General features: G+C 35.8%; 1 protein-coding gene across 5 annotated transcripts in view; it reads left to right on the top strand.

Moving 5' to 3' along the window:
• The window catches only part of KLHL5 (kelch like family member 5), an 85,937-nt gene extending 65,008 nt beyond the window's left edge, over positions 1-20,929 (top strand). For all 5 annotated transcript variants that reach the window (XM_041752272.1, XM_041752271.1, XM_041752273.1 and 2 more), the window contains 4 exons: positions 4,974-5,136; positions 11,283-11,495; positions 15,451-15,622; positions 19,634-20,929. In XM_041752272.1, coding sequence (XP_041608206.1) covers positions 4,974-5,136; positions 11,283-11,495; positions 15,451-15,622; positions 19,634-19,690 — 605 coding nt within the window. In that variant the 3' untranslated portion in view covers positions 19,691-20,929. The remainder of the gene's footprint in view (positions 1-4,973; positions 5,137-11,282; positions 11,496-15,450; positions 15,623-19,633) is intronic.
• The last annotated feature ends 483 nt before the right edge of the window (positions 20,930-21,412 follow it).

Genomic DNA, 21,412 nt, shown 5'->3' with positions numbered 1-21,412 from the left:
TTATGCAGGTTCATTCATGATATCATATATTAGGCATCCATTACATTTTTCCATTCCATACCAGGCAGAAGTAGACCATTGTGAGCAACAGTTAGTCACCAAGCATTCCTTTATGTGCTCCTGAACTGAGAAACAGCATCAGAGAAGACAAGAATATACAAAAATATAACAGCAACCAGCACAAGTAAAAACATGGATATTTAAGGATTTGATTGTAGCATGATGGAGTGATAGGCCACCTTTTTAAATATGTGCTTTGTTTTGACAATCAGTATTAATCTAAACTGAGTGAAATGGTGATTTAAAATCTTTAGTATTATTGTTCCCATCTATATCCTTGGTTTTTCAGCAGAAATGAGTAAAAACCCAGAGAAATCATGAGGTGGCACAGAGAATATGATAGAGACTTTTTGTTCTTTCATTCAGCATTTCACTGAACTGACATTGATTAGCATGTACTATGTGCCATGCTCTTTGCTCAGTAGGTATACAAAGATGACGAAGACACTGTCTTTACTCTAAAGGAACTGATGGCTCACTCTGAGATGACAGAAGATAATTTAGGATCTTGTAGCACATGATCTATTTTTTTTTTTGATAGGAGAAAGAATAGGTGAAATAGAACTGTTTGATGAGAGTGAAACAGGTGGGAATAAAATTTGATGGGGCTTGACATGTATCTGTATCACCCAACTTTTCCTGCATTACATAGCAAAATAGAGGTTTAAAACAACAACGATATATTTAGCTCATGGATCTGTGGGTCAGCTGAGCCATTCTTCTGGTTTAGGCTACCTTGGAGTATTTCTGCTGGGTTTTCTCATGGATCTCCGGTGGACTGGCAGGTCAGTTAGGTGATCTAGAATGGCCTCATTCACATGTGTAGTAGTAGGCAGGTTGTTGGCCTGGGCAACCGAGACACCTGAGCCACATGCCTCTAATCATTCAGCAGGTTAGCCTGGCTTCTTCACATGGTAGCAGTCACAAGGTTTCAAAAGCAGCATAAGGCAAGCCACAGTGCACAAACTTTTCAAACTTCTGCTTGCATCATGTTTGCTAATGTTTCCCTGGCCAAAACAAGTCACATGGGCAAGCCCAGATTCAAAGACTAGAGAAAAAGACTGTATGTGTATATATATATATATATATATATATATACACTATATATATAATAGTATATGTGTATATATTTTTATTTTTATTTATAATCATATTTATTTGAGTCTAGTTGATACACAATGTTACATTGGTTTCAGGTATACAACTAAGTGATTTGATAAGTTTATACGTTATTCTGTGTTCACCACAGGTATAGCTACCATCTGTCCCATTACACATCCCTGTATCATTATCATTGACTGTATTCCTTTTGCTCTTTTAATTCTGTGACCTACTCATTCCATAACTGGAAGCCTATGTCTTCCTCTCCACCTGTTTTGCCCAGCCTTCCATCTCCCTCTCCTCCTTCAATCATCAGTTTGTTTCTATATTCATAGTTCTGATTCTGTCCTTTGTTTATTCATTTCTTAGATTCCATTTATGAGTAGAATCATATGGTATTTGTCTTTCTCAGTCTGACTTGTTTCACTTAGCATAATACCCCCTAGGTCCAGGATCCCTGGGTGGCGCAGCGGTTTGGCGCCTGCCTTTGGCCCAGGGCGTGATCCTGGAGACCCGGGATCGAATCCCACGTCGGGCTCCCAGTGCATGGAGCCTGCTTCTCCCTCTGCCTGTGTCTCTGCCTCTCTCTCTCTCTCTGTGTGACTATCATAAATAAATAAAAAAATTAAAAAAAAAATACCCCCTAGGTCCATTCATGTTGTCTTAAATCACATGATCTCATCATTTTATAATATTCCAATGTGATATTCCTCTGTGTGTGTGCGTGTGTGTGTGTGTGTGTGTGTGTGTGAAAGATACAACATCTTTCTTATCCATTCATCTATTAATGGACACTACTCTTCTTGGTGGGAGGAGTTGTAGAGTCACCATGAAAATAGGTATGCATTCAGTGATAGGAAGAATTTATGGTCATATTGTCAGTGTATCACAGTCTGAAAAAGGTTTAAATTAGTTACAATAAAAAATTTGAGAAATCATCAAAAAGATGAATTAAAAGATGGATGAGGTAGCAATGAAATTCTAGCTCAGTTTAGATAGCGTAGCTTTGTACTACATTCAATTTATTAATGTCAAGCACCAGACTAGAGGCTGCCAAAAAAAAAAGCCAATAGCCAGTAATGAAAATTATCTAGGCATTACAATTGGTCTGATCATGGGTATAGCAAAAAAATCAAAGAAACAAGTAATTCTACTATTTGCAATTAGTTTTCAGTTCAAGGTGATCAAGTTTCAAGTTCGCTAATGAAGTAAAACCAGAGGGGGTAAAGTACTGAGAGGAGAGCGTAAAATTAACTATATTAAATTTAACAAAATGATAAAATATTAATCTTGAGTTCATAAAATCAACCTCTTACATAGGCACAAAATGGGAATGTATCTTAAAAGCAGCATGAATGAAACTTGAGTTGACCATAAAATCCAAGGTCAATAATGTGATGCACCTGCATACTTCCCCCACTATGGAGAAAAGAAATTTAATTTTAACTTAAGGCAAATTCTTCTAGTACAGAGAATGAGAATGCCCATGATCCAGCTATGTTTTGTGCAGATTAGATTGTGCATAGAGTATTATCATTAATTCTAAGTACCATACAAACTGTTTTATTGAAGCAAGTTCAAAGGAGAATAATCATATAGTTCAAATGTCTTCTTTAAGCTTTTCCCCAAATCTTTCTGTCATTCTTTTTTTTTTTTAAGATTTTATTTATTTATTCATGAGAGACACACAGAGAGAGAGAGAGGGGCAGAGGGAGAAGCAGGCTCCATGCAGGGAGCCCGACGTGGGACTCGATCCCAGGTCTCCAGGATCACATCCTGGACTGAAGGTGGCGCTAAACCGCTGAGCCACCGGGGCTGCCCTCTTTCTGTCATTCTCGTTTTTACTAATTTACCTTATAATAAATCAGTGTTATAATTTGAACTTATAACAGAAACTTTTATATAGGAAACACTCCTTTTATCTCTTTTACATGTGAGAATTAAATAAAGATTTCATCTTGAAGTAGTTCTGCTAAAATTTATTTTCAAAAATATTGTTTGAGGAGTTGAACTAGATGGACTCATTAATTTTTCTTCCAGCTCTTTAATTAATTATAGACACATACATATACACATATAATTGGGTATATTTATATATACTTGGATTGTGTGTGTGTCTGTCTGTGTGTGTGTGTGTGTGTGTGTGTGTGTAGTCTGTATATACTGTTCTCTTTACCTCACCTCTTCTCTGATATCTCTATCAGAGATTTAACTTTATTCATGTTTCTGTTCCAATGTCTCTTTACCCAAGAGGTGTCCCCTAACCCTCTCTACCCTTTTCCTCCATTCCATTTTTCTTGTTAGCCTTGATGAATACCTGAAATATATTTTGCTTGTTTACTAACTAGGATAGTTATGATGGCAGGGCCCTTTCTATTATCTTCTATTAAGTGCTTAATAAAAACTAAACAGATATTAGTTGAATAAGGGAACAAATGAATCTGGCTTGATTCCCTGTGATGAATCATACCAATAGATTGTGGTATCAGATTTAACTACTATAAAATCTCACGAATTTGAATAAATAGGGGGAAAGGAATAAAAGTGATTTTTCAAATATATCTTAAATCTGAATTATTGAAAAATCTTTTAAATATGGCAGTGTGTGCATCTTGTGTAGTTTTTAAGTAACTTTCCACTGTTGGACCTCAAGATCCTGCCTCTAAAACTTATAGAGCAGAGCTGTAGTGCTGCTTGCTCCTCTCACCTATTCACCTACCAACCAGGAAGAGCTGTAAGGGAACCAGTTACCTTTTTTTTTTTTTTTAAGATTTTATTTATTTATTCATGAGAGAGAGAAAGAGAGGCAGAGACACAGGCAGAGGGAGAAGCAGGCTCCATGCAGGGAGCCTGATGTGGGACTCGATCCCGGGACTCCAGGATCAGGCCCTGGGCCAAAGGCAGGCGCTAAACTACTGAGCCACCCAGGGATCCTCTGGAAACCCAGTTATCTTTACCGTAAATGTTTCCTTAATTAAATTAGCATGTTTAAGGTTCATTGTGCTACCCAAAGCAATTTACCAATTCAGTGCAATCCCTATCAAAATTCCAATGACATTTTTCAAAGACATAGAACAAATAATCCTAAAATTTGTACAAAGCCACAGGAAAAAAAAAATGAAAAAAACAATAGCAAAGTAAACTTGAGAAAGAAGGACAGAGTTGGAGGCACCAAACTCCCTGATTTCAAACTATACTACAAAGCTGTAGGAATTAAGACATTATGATAGTTGGCTTAAAACCAGACACATAGGGATCCCTGGGTGGCGCAGTGGTTTGGCGCTTGCCTTTGGCCCAGGGCGCGATCCTGGAGACCTGGGATCGAATCCCACATCGGGCTCCCGGTGCATGGAGCCTGCTTCTCCCTCTGCCTATGTCTCTGCCTCTCTCTCTCTCTCTCTGTGACTATCATAAATAAATTAAAAAATTAAAAAAAAAAAAAAAAAAAAAAAAAAAAAAAACCAGACACATAGATCAATGGAACAGAATAGAGTCCAGAAATAACCCCCATGCCTATGTGGGCAACTAGCTTAGAACAAAAGAGCCAAGAATAAGCAATGGGGAAAGGACAGTCTTCAATAAATGGTACTGGGAAAACTGGATAGTCAAGTGCAAAAGAATGAAAGTGGACCATTATCTTACAGCAAACACAAATATAAACTCAAGATGGATTAAAGACTTGACCATAAGACTTGGAACCATAAATCTCATATGAAAACACTAAGTGGTAAACTGTATATTTCAATTAAAATGTGATTTTTAAGACTTGGCAGCAAATCTCAAGGCCTTGCTTCTTTCCTATCACCTTGTAGGTGTGGCTGTATTGGAAGGTCCCATGTATGCAGTAGGTGGACACGATGGCTGGAGCTACCTGAATACAGTGGAAAGATGGGACCCTCAGGCTCGCCAGTGGAATTTTGTTGCCACTATGTCTACCCCCAGAAGCACAGTAGGTGTAGCAGTTCTAAGTGGAAAGTAAGGAAATATTTAAAATTCCATTTAAAACACAGTAAACCAAATTTATTGAGCTCTAACTTAAAAATATACATTAAAAAGTGCATAAATAAATCACAAAAAAAACTTGGAGTGATGCAAACTTTTAAAATAGTCTCTTTTTATCATAGTACTAAATTTAAATAACTCAGTCATGTTAGGTTTTTATTCTAATGTGCAGATATTATAAATTTCAAGTTATTTTGAGTGAAGAAGTTTTACATACATATTCAACTTAGTAAAAACCCAGTAGTTTATATAGCTTTGAAAGTATATAGTGTTTTAAAATGAAATCAGAGAGGGAGACAAACCATAAGAGACTCTTAACTGTAGAAAACAAACTGAGGGTTGGAGGGGATGGGGTTAAGTGGATGATGGGCAGTAAGGAGGGCACATGATGTGATGAGCATGGGGTGTTATCTACAAGTGATGGATCACTGATCTCTACCTCTGAAACCAATAATACCAATAATACATTATATTATTTTATAATATATACTTACTATATATTATATAACATATAACATATTTTATATAATATATTATATAATATATAATAATACCAATAAAACCAATAATACATTCTGTGTTAATTAATTGAATTTAAATTTAAAAAATTTTAAGGAAAAAGGCATATAGTGTTGTTTTTTTTTAATATTTTGTTTATTCATGAGAGACACAGAGAGAGAGGCAGAGAAACAGGTAGAGAAGCAGGAAGAAGCAGGCTCCATGCAGGGAGCCTGATGTGGGACTCGATCCCGGGACTCCAGGACCATGCCCTAGGCTGAAGGCAGGTGCCAAACCGCTGAGCCACTGAGGGATCCCAGCATAAAGTGTTTTAAATGTAGTATTGGCCCTCTCAGTGTTCTCCTAAATAATTCCTTCCCTCTCTTCTACTGACTTATCTTTACTTCTCCTGACTTATCTTTACTTCTCCTTTCTTATCTTGGTAAACTTCTGAAAACTGAAATAGATTTAGAAAGGTGCTCTCTTGGCTCTTGGCTCCTCTAACTAGAGTTAACAGATGTGGACAGAGCCATTACCAATACAGCTCTTGGTAAGTCAGGGACTAACTACATATGAAAGGCCCTTCTTCCATTAAATGAAACCCTACAGAGTTATTATATAAAAGCTGTTTGTTGCATACCTTTCCTCACTTAAAATGCTTTATTTTCATTTCCAGAAAGGGACTTAAAACTAGATATAGAATTGTGTTATTGATTGATTGGTAAAAGAAAAATGAGAAAATATTAACAGAATTTTTATATTTTATGACCAAAGGCTTTGGTTCCTGGGGATCTATTATGTTCCACTTTTTAGATTTTATTTATATTCATTTTTAGCACTATCACAAAAGATGAGCTAGAGCAATAGAAACCCACTTTTTAAAATGGACCTGATTGTGCAGCCGCATGGCTCAGCGGCTTAGCGCCACTTTCAGCCCAGGGCCTGATCCTGGAGACCTGGGATCAAGTTCCGCATCAGACTCCCTGCATGGAGCCTGCTTTTCCCTCTGCCTGTGTCTCTGCCTCTCTCTGTATGTGTTTCTCATGAATAAATAAATAAAATCTTAATAAAATAAAATAAAATAAAATAAAAATAAAATAAATCTGATCTCCACACCCCTCCCTTCCTTTGTTTTAGCTAAAGAAAGAACTTCAGAATTTATCACTAGGTATCTTTCCTCATTCTTTGGTAGCAGTCAGCCACTAAAGAAGCTCATTAATCTGAAAAAAGAGAGAAAACTAGCGGTGTCATTTCAGCCTTGACCCTTCAGTTAAAACTCCTAGAGTGAGGGGATGGTGTCCTTTGGTCACTTTGCCCCAAATCTTAACTCTCTCACTTTCGTCCTTTAAAGACTTAACCTAATACTCTACCTAACATACAAATAGGACCACGTCATTTTCCTGCTTAAAAGCTTATGTGACCAAGGCTCCTTTATGGTCTTGCTTCTGTCCACTTCTGTCCATTCCTCTCTACCCATGCATATTACACTCCAGCAGAACTAACCTATTTGTGAAAAATACATTTTGTTTCACACTACCATTATCTTTTAACCCATTCCATCTGTCTTAGAGTATTGTTTCCCCAGTTTTGAACCTGGCAAATTCAGCATCCCTGAAACTTACTCAAAAGTCATCTCTGGAAAACTTTCCCATTTCCATTTACATCTCCTAGCTGCCTTTCCCTCCCTCCCTTGCCCCCCCACCTTCTAACTGTCCATTCCATTCTTGGCATCTTTACTGTGCATAATTTGTGTACGACTGTATTAGAGCATGAAGCACTCTATTGTTATTGTTATTTACTCATCCATCTCCTATAGTAGATTACAGTCTTGAATAATCTGGTATGACATTTTGTTCCTTATACCTAGCATGGTACCTGGAACATAACCTGAAGTGTGTAATCTTATTGAAGAATGTTATGGGGATATCCCTGGGTGGCGCAGTGGTTTGGCACCTGCCTTTGGCCCGGGGCGTGATCCTGGAGACCCGGATCGAGTCCCACATCGGGCTCCTGGTGCATGGAGCCTGCTTCTCCCTCTGCCTCTCTCTCTCTCTCTCTCTGTGACTATCATAAATAAATTAAAAATTAAAAAAAAAAAAGAATGTTATGGTACCACTTAGATGCAATGGTATTTTAATCGCGTGCAAGAAGAGGATGTGTTAATCTATCCACTAGCATTTTTCTAAGCTTGGTTTAAAACAAAGCAGCAATATTTTAAAATATTTTGTTGGTTTCCATTTTTAGGTACATATCCAGAATCTGGAAAAATAGAGATCATGTTGTTTTCTATAAAAATATGCAGCTGATTGAAAAAAAAAATTATGCCTCTTTACTACTCCTTTATGACTTAGAACAAATCATTTCCCTGTGCCTCAATTTTTTGATCTACAGAACGATAAAGCCTAGATTAACTACTGTTTTTGTTATTTTAACTTATTTTACAATACTTCCTGATGCAAAATATAATTGTTTCTTTAGGGAGGAACTGTTTGAATGTTTTATGAGTTACATCTTGTATCTTGAAAATTTCAAAGAGTTAAAATTTTCTTTCTACCATGCTTGAGAGAAAAAGCTTTATTTAGAATTCCAGTTGCTCAGGCTACTTTTAAGCCACTTGTTGGCAAACATTTTTGGCAGTAGAATCTTTCTTTCAAATGAAACCTTGCAAAAACCTCAATACTTAATGCAAATGGAAATTCAAGTTTATTCTGAACCTATCTTAAATTCATTGTAAGTTCAAGTTTGTAGCATGGGTTTATTATAAAAATCAATGTAGAAGAACACATCTGTTTTAAAGAACATCCATATTATTTCTATGTCTTGTTTTTCTTGTTCAGTATAAAGAAAATCCTGATTCACAGCTAAGTAGCTGGAAATGAGAACAGTTGCTTTAACTACTAGAGCAATTTAATTGGAATCTTGGGAAACTTTTCAGTTAAATTGTTGAGGTAGTTTGAAAGTAGTAGAAATTTTTTTCTAAGTTAAATCTCAATATCACCAACGCCTGATCCTTGATCATAATTTTAAGTCTGGCAAGACTAAATCTTATTTTAAAGCGCATCATACAATACAATTTGATGCAATTTCCAATTTGACATAATATTTCTCTTTTTACTGTAATAGATACTGTCATGGAGAAAAAAGATGAGTTCTGAATTTTGCATGGCATTTAACTGAGCTAGGTGAAAATTATTTTGAAAATTATTAAAACTTGAATTTCAGAGGCACCTGGGTAGCTTAGTCATTTAGACATTGGACTCTTGATTTCCACTCACGTTGTGATCTCAGGGGCATGGGATCGAGCCCCATAATGGACCCTGGGTTGAGTGTGGAGCCTGCTTCAGATTCTCTTTCTCCCATCTCCCTCTGCCACTCCCCCCTCACTTACGTGTGAGCATAACATGCACTTTCTCTCTCTAACCCCCCCCCCAACTTGAATTTCAAATACACCATTTTTGAGACCTCCTCAAATAATCCACAGAATCCTATTCTTAGAAAACAATTTGAGGGATGCCTGGGTGGCTCAGTGGGTTAAGCATCCGCCATCATCTCAAGTCATGATTCCAAGGTCCTGGGATCAAGCCCCACATCTGTCAGGCTCCCTGCTCAATGGAGAGCCTGCTTCCTCCTCTCTCTCTGCCCACCACTCCCCCTGCTTGTGCTCTTTCTCTGTCAAATAAATAAATTCTTAAGAAAAAAAAGAAATTTGAAAACCACTGCTTGAGATAGTATTTCTTTAGAAAATGTTATTGATACATTTTACCCCTTAACATTGGCTCAATATACATGTTGTTTGTACAACTTTAAGATCTAAAAATGCCATTTTCTAAAAGAATACAGAGACAGAATTCATTTTTTTCTCTTAAACATTTAACACCATGTTCACCACGTAGAAGGCACTTATTCAGACTATTTTAAATTTGGTCATCAATAATCCTATGAAGCAGAGCTTAGAGATGTTTTGGATGATAAAATTCAGGTGGGCAGAGATCAAATAACTTGTCCACAGTCAGGATTAGTAAGTGTGAGAACCAAAATTCAAATCCTGAGACTGTGGCTCCACCCCTTAACCCCTGTTATACACCACTTTACACAGTCAAGACTCATGTGTTCACTGTGAAGAGGAGGTGGTGCCTTGAATCCTAATGCGTGTGTGTGTGCACATGTGTGTACATGGTTTTTTAGTTATATTTTCTAATTGCTGATGTCTTCTGAAATTCTGTGATCCATATTCAGACAATTAATCTACCAAGTGTTAGCTAACACAAGCAAGTAGTTTTTGATGGATAAATAATTTTAACAAAGTTGCAAATAAATTTCAATTTCCATACTATTAATACAACGTTTAGAATAAGATATTGCTACCACCATATGTTGCTGTCTAAGATATGGTCATCTTCTCACTTAAGAACCAATTTAAGAAAAAAAAATAAAAAAAAAAAAAATAAAATAAAAAAAAAAAAAAAGAACCAATTTAAGTAGCATAGTATACTTTACGTTATGAATTAAAATTAACAAATGTCTTAAAGATACCATATATATATATATATATATATATATGTAAATGTAAATACTGAGTTTTAATTGGCAGACATTTGGTATAGTTCAAATTTTATTTCTTAAGGTAAAAAATATAGTTAAATATTAATTAAGGTATATGTAAGTTCAGAATATGAGGACTTTTAAATAAGCAATGATCTGAATTTATTATTCTTTTGAAAAAACTATTAGAAAAATATAGTATTTTATATATTTCAAGTTGAGTAAAAGACTTAAATTAATGCAGTATATTGATTAGTAATGAATTAAAATTTATCTACTAGGCAACACTTAGGACATTAACATGCTGTATTCATTTTAGATAACTTACAGTATCCTTCTCGGCAGTAATTTAAATTAATGAAGAATCACTATTCAGTTGTAATAAATATTAATTTATATACCACTGTTTCAAGCAATTCTTTTATTCTCATATTTCACTACTGCAAGAACACCTCAGGTGACTGCTCACAGTACAACTGTTCATTACTCTAACTGCGTCCTGGTTCTGCTTCTGACCCTGTATAAGCCTCTTAATCTCCACGAGCCTGTTTCTTCACCCATGAAACAGGAATATAAATCACTTCTCATAGCATCATTGAGGTGATTAAATTAATACAGGTAAAATGTCTAGCCTATGGTATGTGCAGGGAAGGCTAGTTTCTTTCCTTTATAACCTAGTCCTATTTTAGTTATTTAAGAAAGAAGTCATGGTATATTTAGATACCACATTTTCTCTATTCCAAGACACATTTTATACCTCTAAAATTGTGATGCATGTTTTTAATCAGTGGTGACTTGTCAGAAATAGTTGTCATTGCTTTCATGTAAGTTTGTTCTCTTTTATGTATAGACAGAGTGATAAGAGTGATATGTATCATATGTCATATACATGACAAGAGTGACATATACATATGTCATATAACTTTGGTAGCATATCTTCTGTCTTGATGGCACGTAAATTGACAGTGTGTTTTATAATCTGTGGCACCTCGAATTCGATGAAATACTCTGAGAATAATCTCTGCCTTAATCATAATAATGGCACTATTTTTTATTTATTATTTTATTTATTCTTATAGACTTTATGCAGTTGGTGGTCGTGATGGAAGTTCTTGCCTCAAATCAGTAGAATGTTTTGATCCTCATACTAATAAATGGACGCTCTGTGCACAAATGTCCAAAAGGAGAGGGGGAGTAGGAGTAACTACCTGGAATGGATTGCTGTATGCTATTGGAGGACACGATGCTCCTGCATCCAACTTGACTTCCAGACTCTCAGACTGTGTGGAGAGGTAATTTCCTGTGAAGGGAAACTTTGCCTGACACTTCTAGACAGATTAATGACTTCTTAATGAACATCTACCACATGCAAGGCAGTTCTTTCACAGCTTGGTAAACACTGGGTTGTCTGCTCTGGCCATCTCTTGGTCTCTCTCCTAACAGTCTACTCAAATTCTCTCTCATAATACTGCCTAGAATATTACCTTATAATTGATTATATAATTTATTAGTTGAGTCATATGACAAATATTTGTTGTGTACATATTTTATACTGGTTACTGTACCTGACAAGAAAAGGAAAGGAGCTTGATGAATTTCAGAGAGAAGTCATAGGTGCTGGAGGCTAAATAAGAAGTGAAAAGGAGAACATTTCTAACACGTTTTGATAAAACGAAATACTATGAAATACTAAAATAAAATAGGGATCCCTGGGTGGCGCAGCGGTTTGGCGCCTGCCTTTGACCCAGGGCGCGATCCTGGAGACCCGGGATCGAATCCCACGTCAGGCTCCCGGTGCATGGAGCCTGCTTCTCCCTCTGCCTGTGTCTCTGCCTCTCTCTCTGTCTCTCTGTGACTATCATAAATAAATAAAAAGTAAAAAAAAAAAAAAAAAATACTAAAATAAAATAAAAAACTAATATGGCTTAAAAGGTTATACAAGTCATCCAAACTGGCTTCATGAAACTCAAGTCGGGGGCCAGGTAAAGAGCCTAACATCAATGGACAATTTGGATAATAGTTCAGGCTCCCATCTGTTATCTTTAGTCCAGTTCAAAGAATGGAGAAAATTGAATGGAGTTAGAATGTAGAGTCAACGAGAGCATGTACAAAGCCTCCAAAGCAGGAAGGAAATGGTTCATTCAGAAAACCGAAAGGCAGCTAGTGTGTCTGGAGAACAGAGTGAGGGAAACAGTGGCAGGAAAGGAGGCGGACTAGAGTAGAGATGGGGACAAATCACGGAGAGTCCTAGGGATTCTGGATTTTAAAGAGCAATGGGAAGTTAGTAAGCGTTCACGTGTGTGTGCGTGTTGTTTAATTATACATGATTGGAAGAGAGGTAAAAAGTGAAATCTAAGTTTGATGACAATGAGTGCTTTCTGCAAAATTATAAGGAGGATTAGTTTGTTGTCTTTTGAAAAAGTTGGAAAGTTATACCAGCATTTCATCTGTGTTAGGGAGAATAATCCAGTCTATACTTGCTGTGTGTTATATTCCAGGAAAGGAATATGAATGTCTTTGTATACTTTATCCTGTAAATTACAGGTCCACTGCAGTACTACACCCAATGAAAAATTTTTCATTGTACAAGAACTATTAGAAGCAGGGATCCCTGGGTGGCGCAGCGGTTTGGCACCTGCCTTTGGCCCAGGGCGCGATCCTGGAGACCCGGGATTGAATCCCACGTTGGGCTCCCGGTGCATGGAGCCTGCTTCTCCCTCTGCCTGTGTCTCTGTCTCTCTCTCTCTGTGTGACTATCATGAATAAATTTTAAAAAATTTAAAAAAAGAACTATTAGAAGCAATATAGGTCACTTTAGCATGAAGTATCTGCTCATAGACAGTTTCGGGCTGTTCTAGTTAATATATTTCATGAGAGGAACAAGGTTCAAAAGTGGACAGCTGTAATGATTGTGTCTGTGAGCCATCTTACATAAGTTTCACATATTGATTTCCTCAGATTTTCAGTAGGCAATCGAAAATCTTAAAGCAGTTTTCAATATTTACTTTAGCTCTTTTGAATACGTTAAGTGTTATGGATTTATTAAGTGAATCTATTAATATTGTAAGTTAAAAGTGTGCAGGAAAATATTGATATTTTTTCTAAAATACGTTCAAATGTACTTTAGATAGCAGTAATAAGATAAAAGGTAGGCTTAAAGAATGAAACTATTTGTATTTGCTGAAAGAAAAAAATATTAATGTTTACATGGAAAGAAAACGTAAGTTAAATAAAAAAAAAACATGTCCTGAAATAGCCTCTCAAGCCCTGAGAATAAAAAGTGAAATATTTAGAAGATCATATACAAACCAAATTGTTAATAGTGGTTACCACTTGACTCTGTAATTAAAGTTGGAAGGAAATGAGGCTAGCTATTGCATTTTTTATATATTTTTGTGATCTTGGAACTTTTGTTAAAGGAACGCATTCTTTGCCAATAGGAAAAAATTGTAGTAAATGAACCCATCTTTAAGATGACATTTATTGAGTGCTTACCATGCATTTGCTAGGTGGTGAGTAGTATTTTCACCAATAAAGAAATTAAGATGTAACAATTTTAACTAACTTTCCAATACCACAGAGTGAGTAACTGGAAGAATAAGGACTCGAGATTCTTCAGCTCAAATCTAAACCCATTCTCTAACCACTTTGCATACTGCCTCTCCCAGGTGTTTCTGAATATGTAGGTATTCTTTTATTGAGGTGTAATTGACATATAACATTATATTCATCTAAGTGTATAACAATGATTTGACATTTGTATATATTGAAAAATGAGTACAGTAAGTCTAGTTAACATCCATCACCATATATAGTTACAATTTTTGTGTGTGATGAGAACTTTTAAGTTCTACTTTCTTAGCAACTTTCAAATATACAGTACAGTATTATTAACTATATCACAATGCTATACATTACATCCCCATAACTAATGTATTTTATAACTAGAAATTTGTCCCTTTTGACGCCCATCCCCCATTTCACCCCACCTCTGGCAACCACCAATCTATGAGCTTAGGTTTTTTTTGTCTTAGAATCCACATATAAGTGAGATCATAGGTATTTGTTTTCTTTGGCTTATTTCACCTAGCATAATACCCTCAACATCCATCCATGTTGTTGAAGTGGCAAGATTTCATTCTTTTTTATGGGCAAATAATATTCTGGTGTGTGTGTGTCTGTGTGTGTGTGTGTGTGTGTGTGTGTGTGTTCTATATGTACCACATTTTCTTTACCCATTCAGCCATTGATGAACACTTAGGTTTCCATGTCTTGGCTACTGTAAATAATGCTACAGTGAAAATGGGGGTAAGTATATCTTTTCAAATTAGTGTTTTCATTTTCATTTTCTTTATATAAATACCCAGAAATAGAACTACTGGATCATATAGTATTTCTATTTTTAATTTTTTCAGGAATCTCCATACTGTTTTTTTTTAAGATTTTATTTATTTATTTGAAAGAGGAGAGTGAGCACGAGCTGGAGGGAAGGGCAGAGGGAGAGGGGAACCAGACTCCCTGCTAAGCAGGGAGCCCTATATGGGGCTTGGCTTGATCCCAGGACCCTGAGATCATGACCTGAGCTGAAGGCAGATGCTTAATGGACTAAGCCACCCAGGTACCTCTCCATACTGTTCTCTATAGCAGTTGCAGTAATTCACATTACCAACAGTACACGAGGGTTCCCTTTTCTCCACATCTTCACCAACACTTATTATCTTTCTGATAACAGCCATTGTGGTTTTGATTTACATTTTCTTGATGATTAGTGATGTTAAGCACCTTCTCATGTACTTATTGGCTATCTATATGTCTTCTTTGGAAAAACGTCTATTGAGACCCTCTGCCCAGTTTTTAATTGGTTTATATGAGGGTTTAGAGGGGGTCATTGAGTTGTATAATTCTTTATATCTTTTAGATATTAACCCTTTATCAAATACAGGATTCGAGAATGTTTTTTTCCCATTCCATAGGTTGACATTTCATTTTGTTGATGATTTCCTTTACTATGCAGAAGATTTTTAGTTTGACGTCCCATTTGTTTATTTTTACTTTTATTGCATTTACTTTTTGGTGTCAAATCCAAAAAATCATTGCCAAGACCAGTGTCAAGAAGTTTACCCCCTATGTTTTCTTCTAGGAGTTTTAGGATATAGGTCTTACGTGCAAATCTTTCATTCATAAACTATTTTTACATAAAAATATTGTGAGGACAATGTCAGCTCCAGTTCTAAAATTTTCTTTCAGATATGATCCCAAAACAGATATGTGGACTGCAGTGGCATCTATGAGCATCAGCAGAGATGCAGTAGGGGTCTGTTTACTTGGTGATAAATTATATGCTGTTGGAGGCTATGATGGACAAACTTATCTTAATACAGTGGAGGCTTATGATCCCCAGACAAATGAGTGGACCCAGGTATGGCATTTCATTTTTCATTATTACACTTCTCTGTTTTTATTAAAACAATTCATTTGGTAAAAAGATCCTCTTAATTTTGTCCAATATCAACATAAGCATGATAAAATCACCTCTTGATAAACATATGGAAACAAGGAATGTTTAATTTTATAACATAATTAAAATCCAAAGTTATCTTTAAAGTATAAATTACTACTCAGAGGAAATATTAATAGTTTTGATCTGCCACCATTTGCTGGGAATTGATGAGATGTTCTAGTATAGATAGAGTAGATAGGACCACAAAAGAACTCCCGGCAAAGGGAGGGCAGATTGTGGAAAATAAGAAACAAAGATAGAAATCAGAAAAATGTGAATCACTTATGCATACATGAGCAATAATGTTTGAAATACTCAAGCCAGTGATATATGGGAGCAGACCAAGTGTCTGGTCATCACCTAACAAAGATGGCAACTTTAAATTTCATTAAGAAGTAAGAAACTTGACCTGGTAAGCTTATAAACAGAAGACATTCAGCTGTGTCTATTTCCAGAGGGCTTAGCACTTCTAAGAATGATCTTTTGAGATCTTTGTTTCCATCATTACCAAGAATTAGGAATTTTGCATGCCAATTCAGTATCTGGCACCTGAAAGACACTCAGATGTTTAATTGAGCCAAGGTTTTCCTACATACAAGGAGAAATGGTAAGTACTATCAAGAAAGCGAAACTTAAAAGAATCCCTGCTACCACAGAATTTAGCTACTTAGGTAGGTATAATCTGCATGTGTAAGGGTAGAACCCACAATGTAGAACAGTTGGTAGGAAGTATGCTCTTGTATAGGCATTGAGTGGTGTAGGAAATCAAGGAGAAAAAAAATACGATGGCTATTAAGAGTGCTTTAGTGAGAAGAAGTTGAATTTAAGCTAATCCTTAATGAATTCAAAATCCAATTCAAAAGGGCAGAAAGAGGTGGAAAATTGTGTGAGAAAACACAAAAGAAATGTCACTAAAGCAGAAATATGCAAGATATGTTTAAGAAGGATGGCTGGTTATAAGGATACTTGCTTAATAAGAGCAGAAGTTCTTATTGGAGAACAAGTTTGGGGTCAGGTTGGAAATCTTTGAAGGCCATGCTTCAAGAATTTGATAGTGGGAAGTGGTAGAGACTTTTAACCAGGAGAGTGATGCACTAATAGAAAGTTCACGTGGCAGTTGGAAACAGGATAAATTGGGTTAGGGGCAGGGGAAGCAAAGACTGGATAAAAATAAAACATTTAGAAGAAGCACTTGCAGGGCTTGAGTATCAACTCTATAGGTGGATTCAAGAGATATTACCAAGTCCTATCTATTCTTTCTACACTTACTGGGTAGGATTGAAGGTTCAACTTCTGAAGAAAATAGCAAATAAAAGACCAGATAGTGGCTTAGATAAAATAATGGAATACAGCATTTAGAGAGAGGAGACAAGATTTCAACAGTATAAGGATGAATGAAGCTAAGTTGCCATTCATGAAGTTATAAGAACCTTTGAGGATGTGCTAGAAGAAGCCGCTATATAGGGTGAAAAATAAAGAGAAAAATAAGTAAATGCATGAGCTAGAGGGGCATACAATTTTCAAATAATGATGATAATAGAAAGTTAACATCTGTTGAACACATTTTATGGACCAGGCTCTATTGGATGAGGAATCTGAGATGCAGAGAGGTTAAATAGTTGACCCAAGTCACACAGTAAGTCAATGTTGAAGTTAGAAATTTGAGGCATAGATCTTTTTCACAATAGAGGTGAAAACAGAGTAGAGATTTCAGATGCTAAAAAGAGAGCAACAATGAAGGGTTCTTTCCTGAAAGAAAAGCAGGAAACCAAATTGAGAGCAAAGTCTGGTTTTCCTCAGGCTGGAGGAAATATCTCTTCCAAGGCTGGAGGAAAAGATGAGAATATGAGTGTATCACATATTTACTTATAGAAGGGACAGGGTGTTTTTAAATGAGGAGGATAGAAAAAGGGACTTTATGTGACCCTTGATCCTGTTTCTTAAGTTTAAGTGGGGTCACTGGGATTAGAAGAGATCATTTGAGATTTTAAATCTGAGCTACAGAATTTCATTAGAAATTGTGTGATTGGGGCACCCAGGTGGCTCACTAGGTTAAGTAGCTGACCCTTGGTTTCAGCTCAGGTCATGATCTCAGGGTCCTGAGAAGGAGCCCAATGTCAGACTCTGCCCTCAGCAGGAAGTCTGCTTGAGATTTTCTGTCCTCCTCTCCCTCTGCACCCCCTCCCTAAAATAAATAAATCAATTTAAAAAAAGAAATGATGTGATTTTCTACCATCAGCCTCTCACCATGGCAATGTGAATGATAACCAAGGAGCCCAAAAAGAGATGTAAGAATCTCTTTTCCTAAGCTGTATTTGACATACATATGCTCTTAGCCTAGTTTTAAGGAAATCTTTTGGCCTGTTTTTGAGACTTGTTATTATAGGTAACAGATGCTTTATGCTGAATCACTCTCTTATCAAAATTAATGATCTGTGACCACATATCCATTTTGTTTGCATGCCACCTCTATTACTATTTGTAAGCACTTAAATTTGAACTTATAACTGTAGAATCTGGAAAACGAATGTTTTCCATTTAGTGTTCTAACAAATGGACAGGAGGACGTTTGTTCAGGGAATGAGATTATAAAGTCCAAAGCAATCACCCACCCTGCTACCTTGACCCAAAGCAGAGGTGACTGCATTGTATTTAGTAAATATGCTAAGCTGAACTTTCTAGCTGGTTGTCATGGCAACATCAACTCTTTACAGTATAAAGACTTCAGGTCTTCAGTGTTTTAAGAAAAGCTGCTAATTACAGACAGACATTTTGATTGAAATGACTTAAAGGTTACTCCTGGAATACTGTAAATAGGTACGGTTTTAAAGTAGGTGATTTGATTGTTCAAGGAGATAGAACAGTGATCAAAACACCTGATTCAGATAGAGAACAACTGAGTATATTCTGACAGCTGACATCAGGTGTGTTCTTAAAATCCATTTGCTGGTCTAGAAAGGTTGGGAGAGAGGCCAAACTGATTAGGGAGACATTTCTTTTTTTTTTTTTTTTTTTTAGGGAGGCATTTCAATATCCCATATTTGACAAAAACACTTTATTACATGCCCCCACATATAAAAGTACAAAAGAAATTTTCTCAGTGCTTTGGATTAGTCACTTCTTCCCTAAATACTATTGTTTTAATTCTTGGGTCTTACTGTGCTCAAATAAGTAATCCTTTAAAAGCTATCCTTGTCCACACTTTTAGTTTCCAGTGTCTGGGGTACTCAAAAAAAAAAAAGTAGGTGAAAGATTATTCCTTATCGATAAACTAAGATTATATTCCTTTCCCTAGCACCCTGCACTTCTGTCTCATCGTCATAGAGTTCATTCACCAAGTTTGTTTTTACTCCTAGGGAGTTGGAGTAGTATTTATTATTTATTTACTGTGCTAAAAAATAGTAAAATGGGTTTAGACTTTCCAGCCATGCACAGAGAAGGCAGTCAGTAAATGTGAAATTACTGGTTCCCCTGGAATAAGCAGCCAGGCATGCAGCATATCTGGTGTGTTCTGAGATGGCATATCTGTTCCAGGGCCTCTCTAGATAGTACTTGATATTCTCACCACATTGGTTACAAAGTTAAAGTGTTCAGCATTTCCTCATTATCCATATCCTGCATCATTTTGGCCAAATAAAGTGTTTCAGGTAGAATAAGTCCTGAGCAATATTCTTTTACAATTACCTTTAAAGAAAAGGGAATACTGCATAATAATGTGATATACCCGAACAATTTTGTCTGTGAAACTTTAACATCAGCAGGGGGCTTGGAAGAAGGGCCCTGGCCCAGCCCACAGAAAGGCTGGGGGAGCAGTTTGTCAGCAGCATTTTGACAAGTACATACTCTTTCAGTATTTGACCTACTGGTATGGTTTTATCAACATCTGTACCTATAAACCCAATAAATATGTCTTTTTTGTTTTTGTTTTAGGTTGCTCCACTGTGCCTAGGAAGAGCTGGGGCTTGCGTTGTAACTGTCAAATTATAACATAATGCTTTGTTTTCTAAATGAAGATATTGTCTTCCTTATGAATTTAGTAAAATTATTCTACTACCAATGGATACATTTTTAGTAAATTTGCAATGCCACATTCCTGGGCACAGGGTGCCCAATCTCAAAGTAAAGATGGTAAAACAAGGGAGGAACAAGTGGATGAACCAGGATTAAATCCTCCATTTCTTAGGAATTCATTTCTCGGCAAATCAAAACTACAGCTGGTGGATTGTGAACATATGTTCCTGATGTAACATATGAGGACAAATGCATTGCTCCTAAATGCAATGTGGTATTAGCTGGGAATTTCATTTATTAATAATCACATTTTACTCATGTTATCCAGATTTCTTTTACTACAGTGCACATACACCAGATGACACTTTTAATGTTTGCTTTGTAACTTTATCATACATTAGTTGCAGTAATTTTTATTCATTTGTTTAACTGCAACTACAACTTTAATGACATACTAAACACTATGCTAATAATTAGTTTTTTCAGAAATAGCTGCATTATATACACTTTGTGGATTTTATTTCTAAATTGACTTAGTCTAATGAATGAAGAAAAATGAGAGTTAAAACAATAATGACCAATTGAAAACAAAATGATCTTTGAGGTCTTTTAAATTATTCACCCAGTTATATTTAGGATTCCTAAGAGCTACGTGTTATGATATTCTCAAATTAGAATTAAAACATGGAAAAAAAAAAGAAACATGGTGTTTTGCATTAAATTTAAGATATGCAAATTTATGTAGAGTAAATAAATGTTATATACCCTATAATGTTTTTTTGCCTAAGTAATACTTAATTATATGGATTTGTTTTCCTTTATATTATAAAAGATGTCTTGATTTTGTCTTTTGATATTAACAAAACTCTTCAGATATTCTTATGTTCTCATGTCTGGATATGCCTCCCTTGCTTTGTTTCTCACATTTTGCTGCTCTTAGTAACCTTTTGTGCTTCTTTGTAATCAAACAGTTTGAGGGGAATGGGTTTATTGAATTTTGAAAAATAAGTTTAAAGTGTTTATTACCCAAAGTTTTGTACATTTGTAAACGCCAATTACACATGTGAATGTTAATACTCTCAGTGAATTGTTTATGGTCTGCAAAAAACTCATTGGGCAGTAACATTTTATGATAAATCCTTTAAGATATTAAAGTCATTAACTTATGTCTTACTATAAAAATGAGCATAAACTAAATTCCCATATTTTAAAATACACTGCTGTGGTTGATGTGATTTACATTTTATATCAAGGTAGACTCATTTTAGTTGATTTCTCTAAAAAATTAAACCAAGCTCTTTTGGGGGGTGCAGAGGGAGCCGATTTTGAATGCTCTTGAAATGTTTCTTCCTTGGAAACCAAGAAACTGAGTACTTCCATTCCCAAAACAAACCTTGTGGTCATTTTATTGGTGTGGCCACAAAGAAAATAATAGTGATAGTGAAAATAATTCAATAGTTAATGTTTTATCCATTCATTATATTATGGATATAAATTCAATTGTATTCATGACAAGGAGGGATCAGCCTTAGAGTATATTTATGTACCTAGGAGAAGAGAGAGCAAAAGATCTAAGAAACAAAACAAAACAATCAAAAGCAGAACTTTGTTAGTACATCATCACTTTCCAAAGAGGCATAAGCCTGCAATTTGAAAGGAAGTACTTATAGTTGTGATTATCCCTTTGAACACTCACCA

Source organism: Vulpes lagopus, chromosome 4 (assembly GCF_018345385.1).
Source record: "Vulpes lagopus strain Blue_001 chromosome 4, ASM1834538v1, whole genome shotgun sequence".
NCBI classification, from domain to species: domain Eukaryota; kingdom Metazoa; phylum Chordata; class Mammalia; order Carnivora; family Canidae; genus Vulpes; species Vulpes lagopus.
This window is presented reverse-complemented; position numbering and strand designations above follow the sequence as displayed.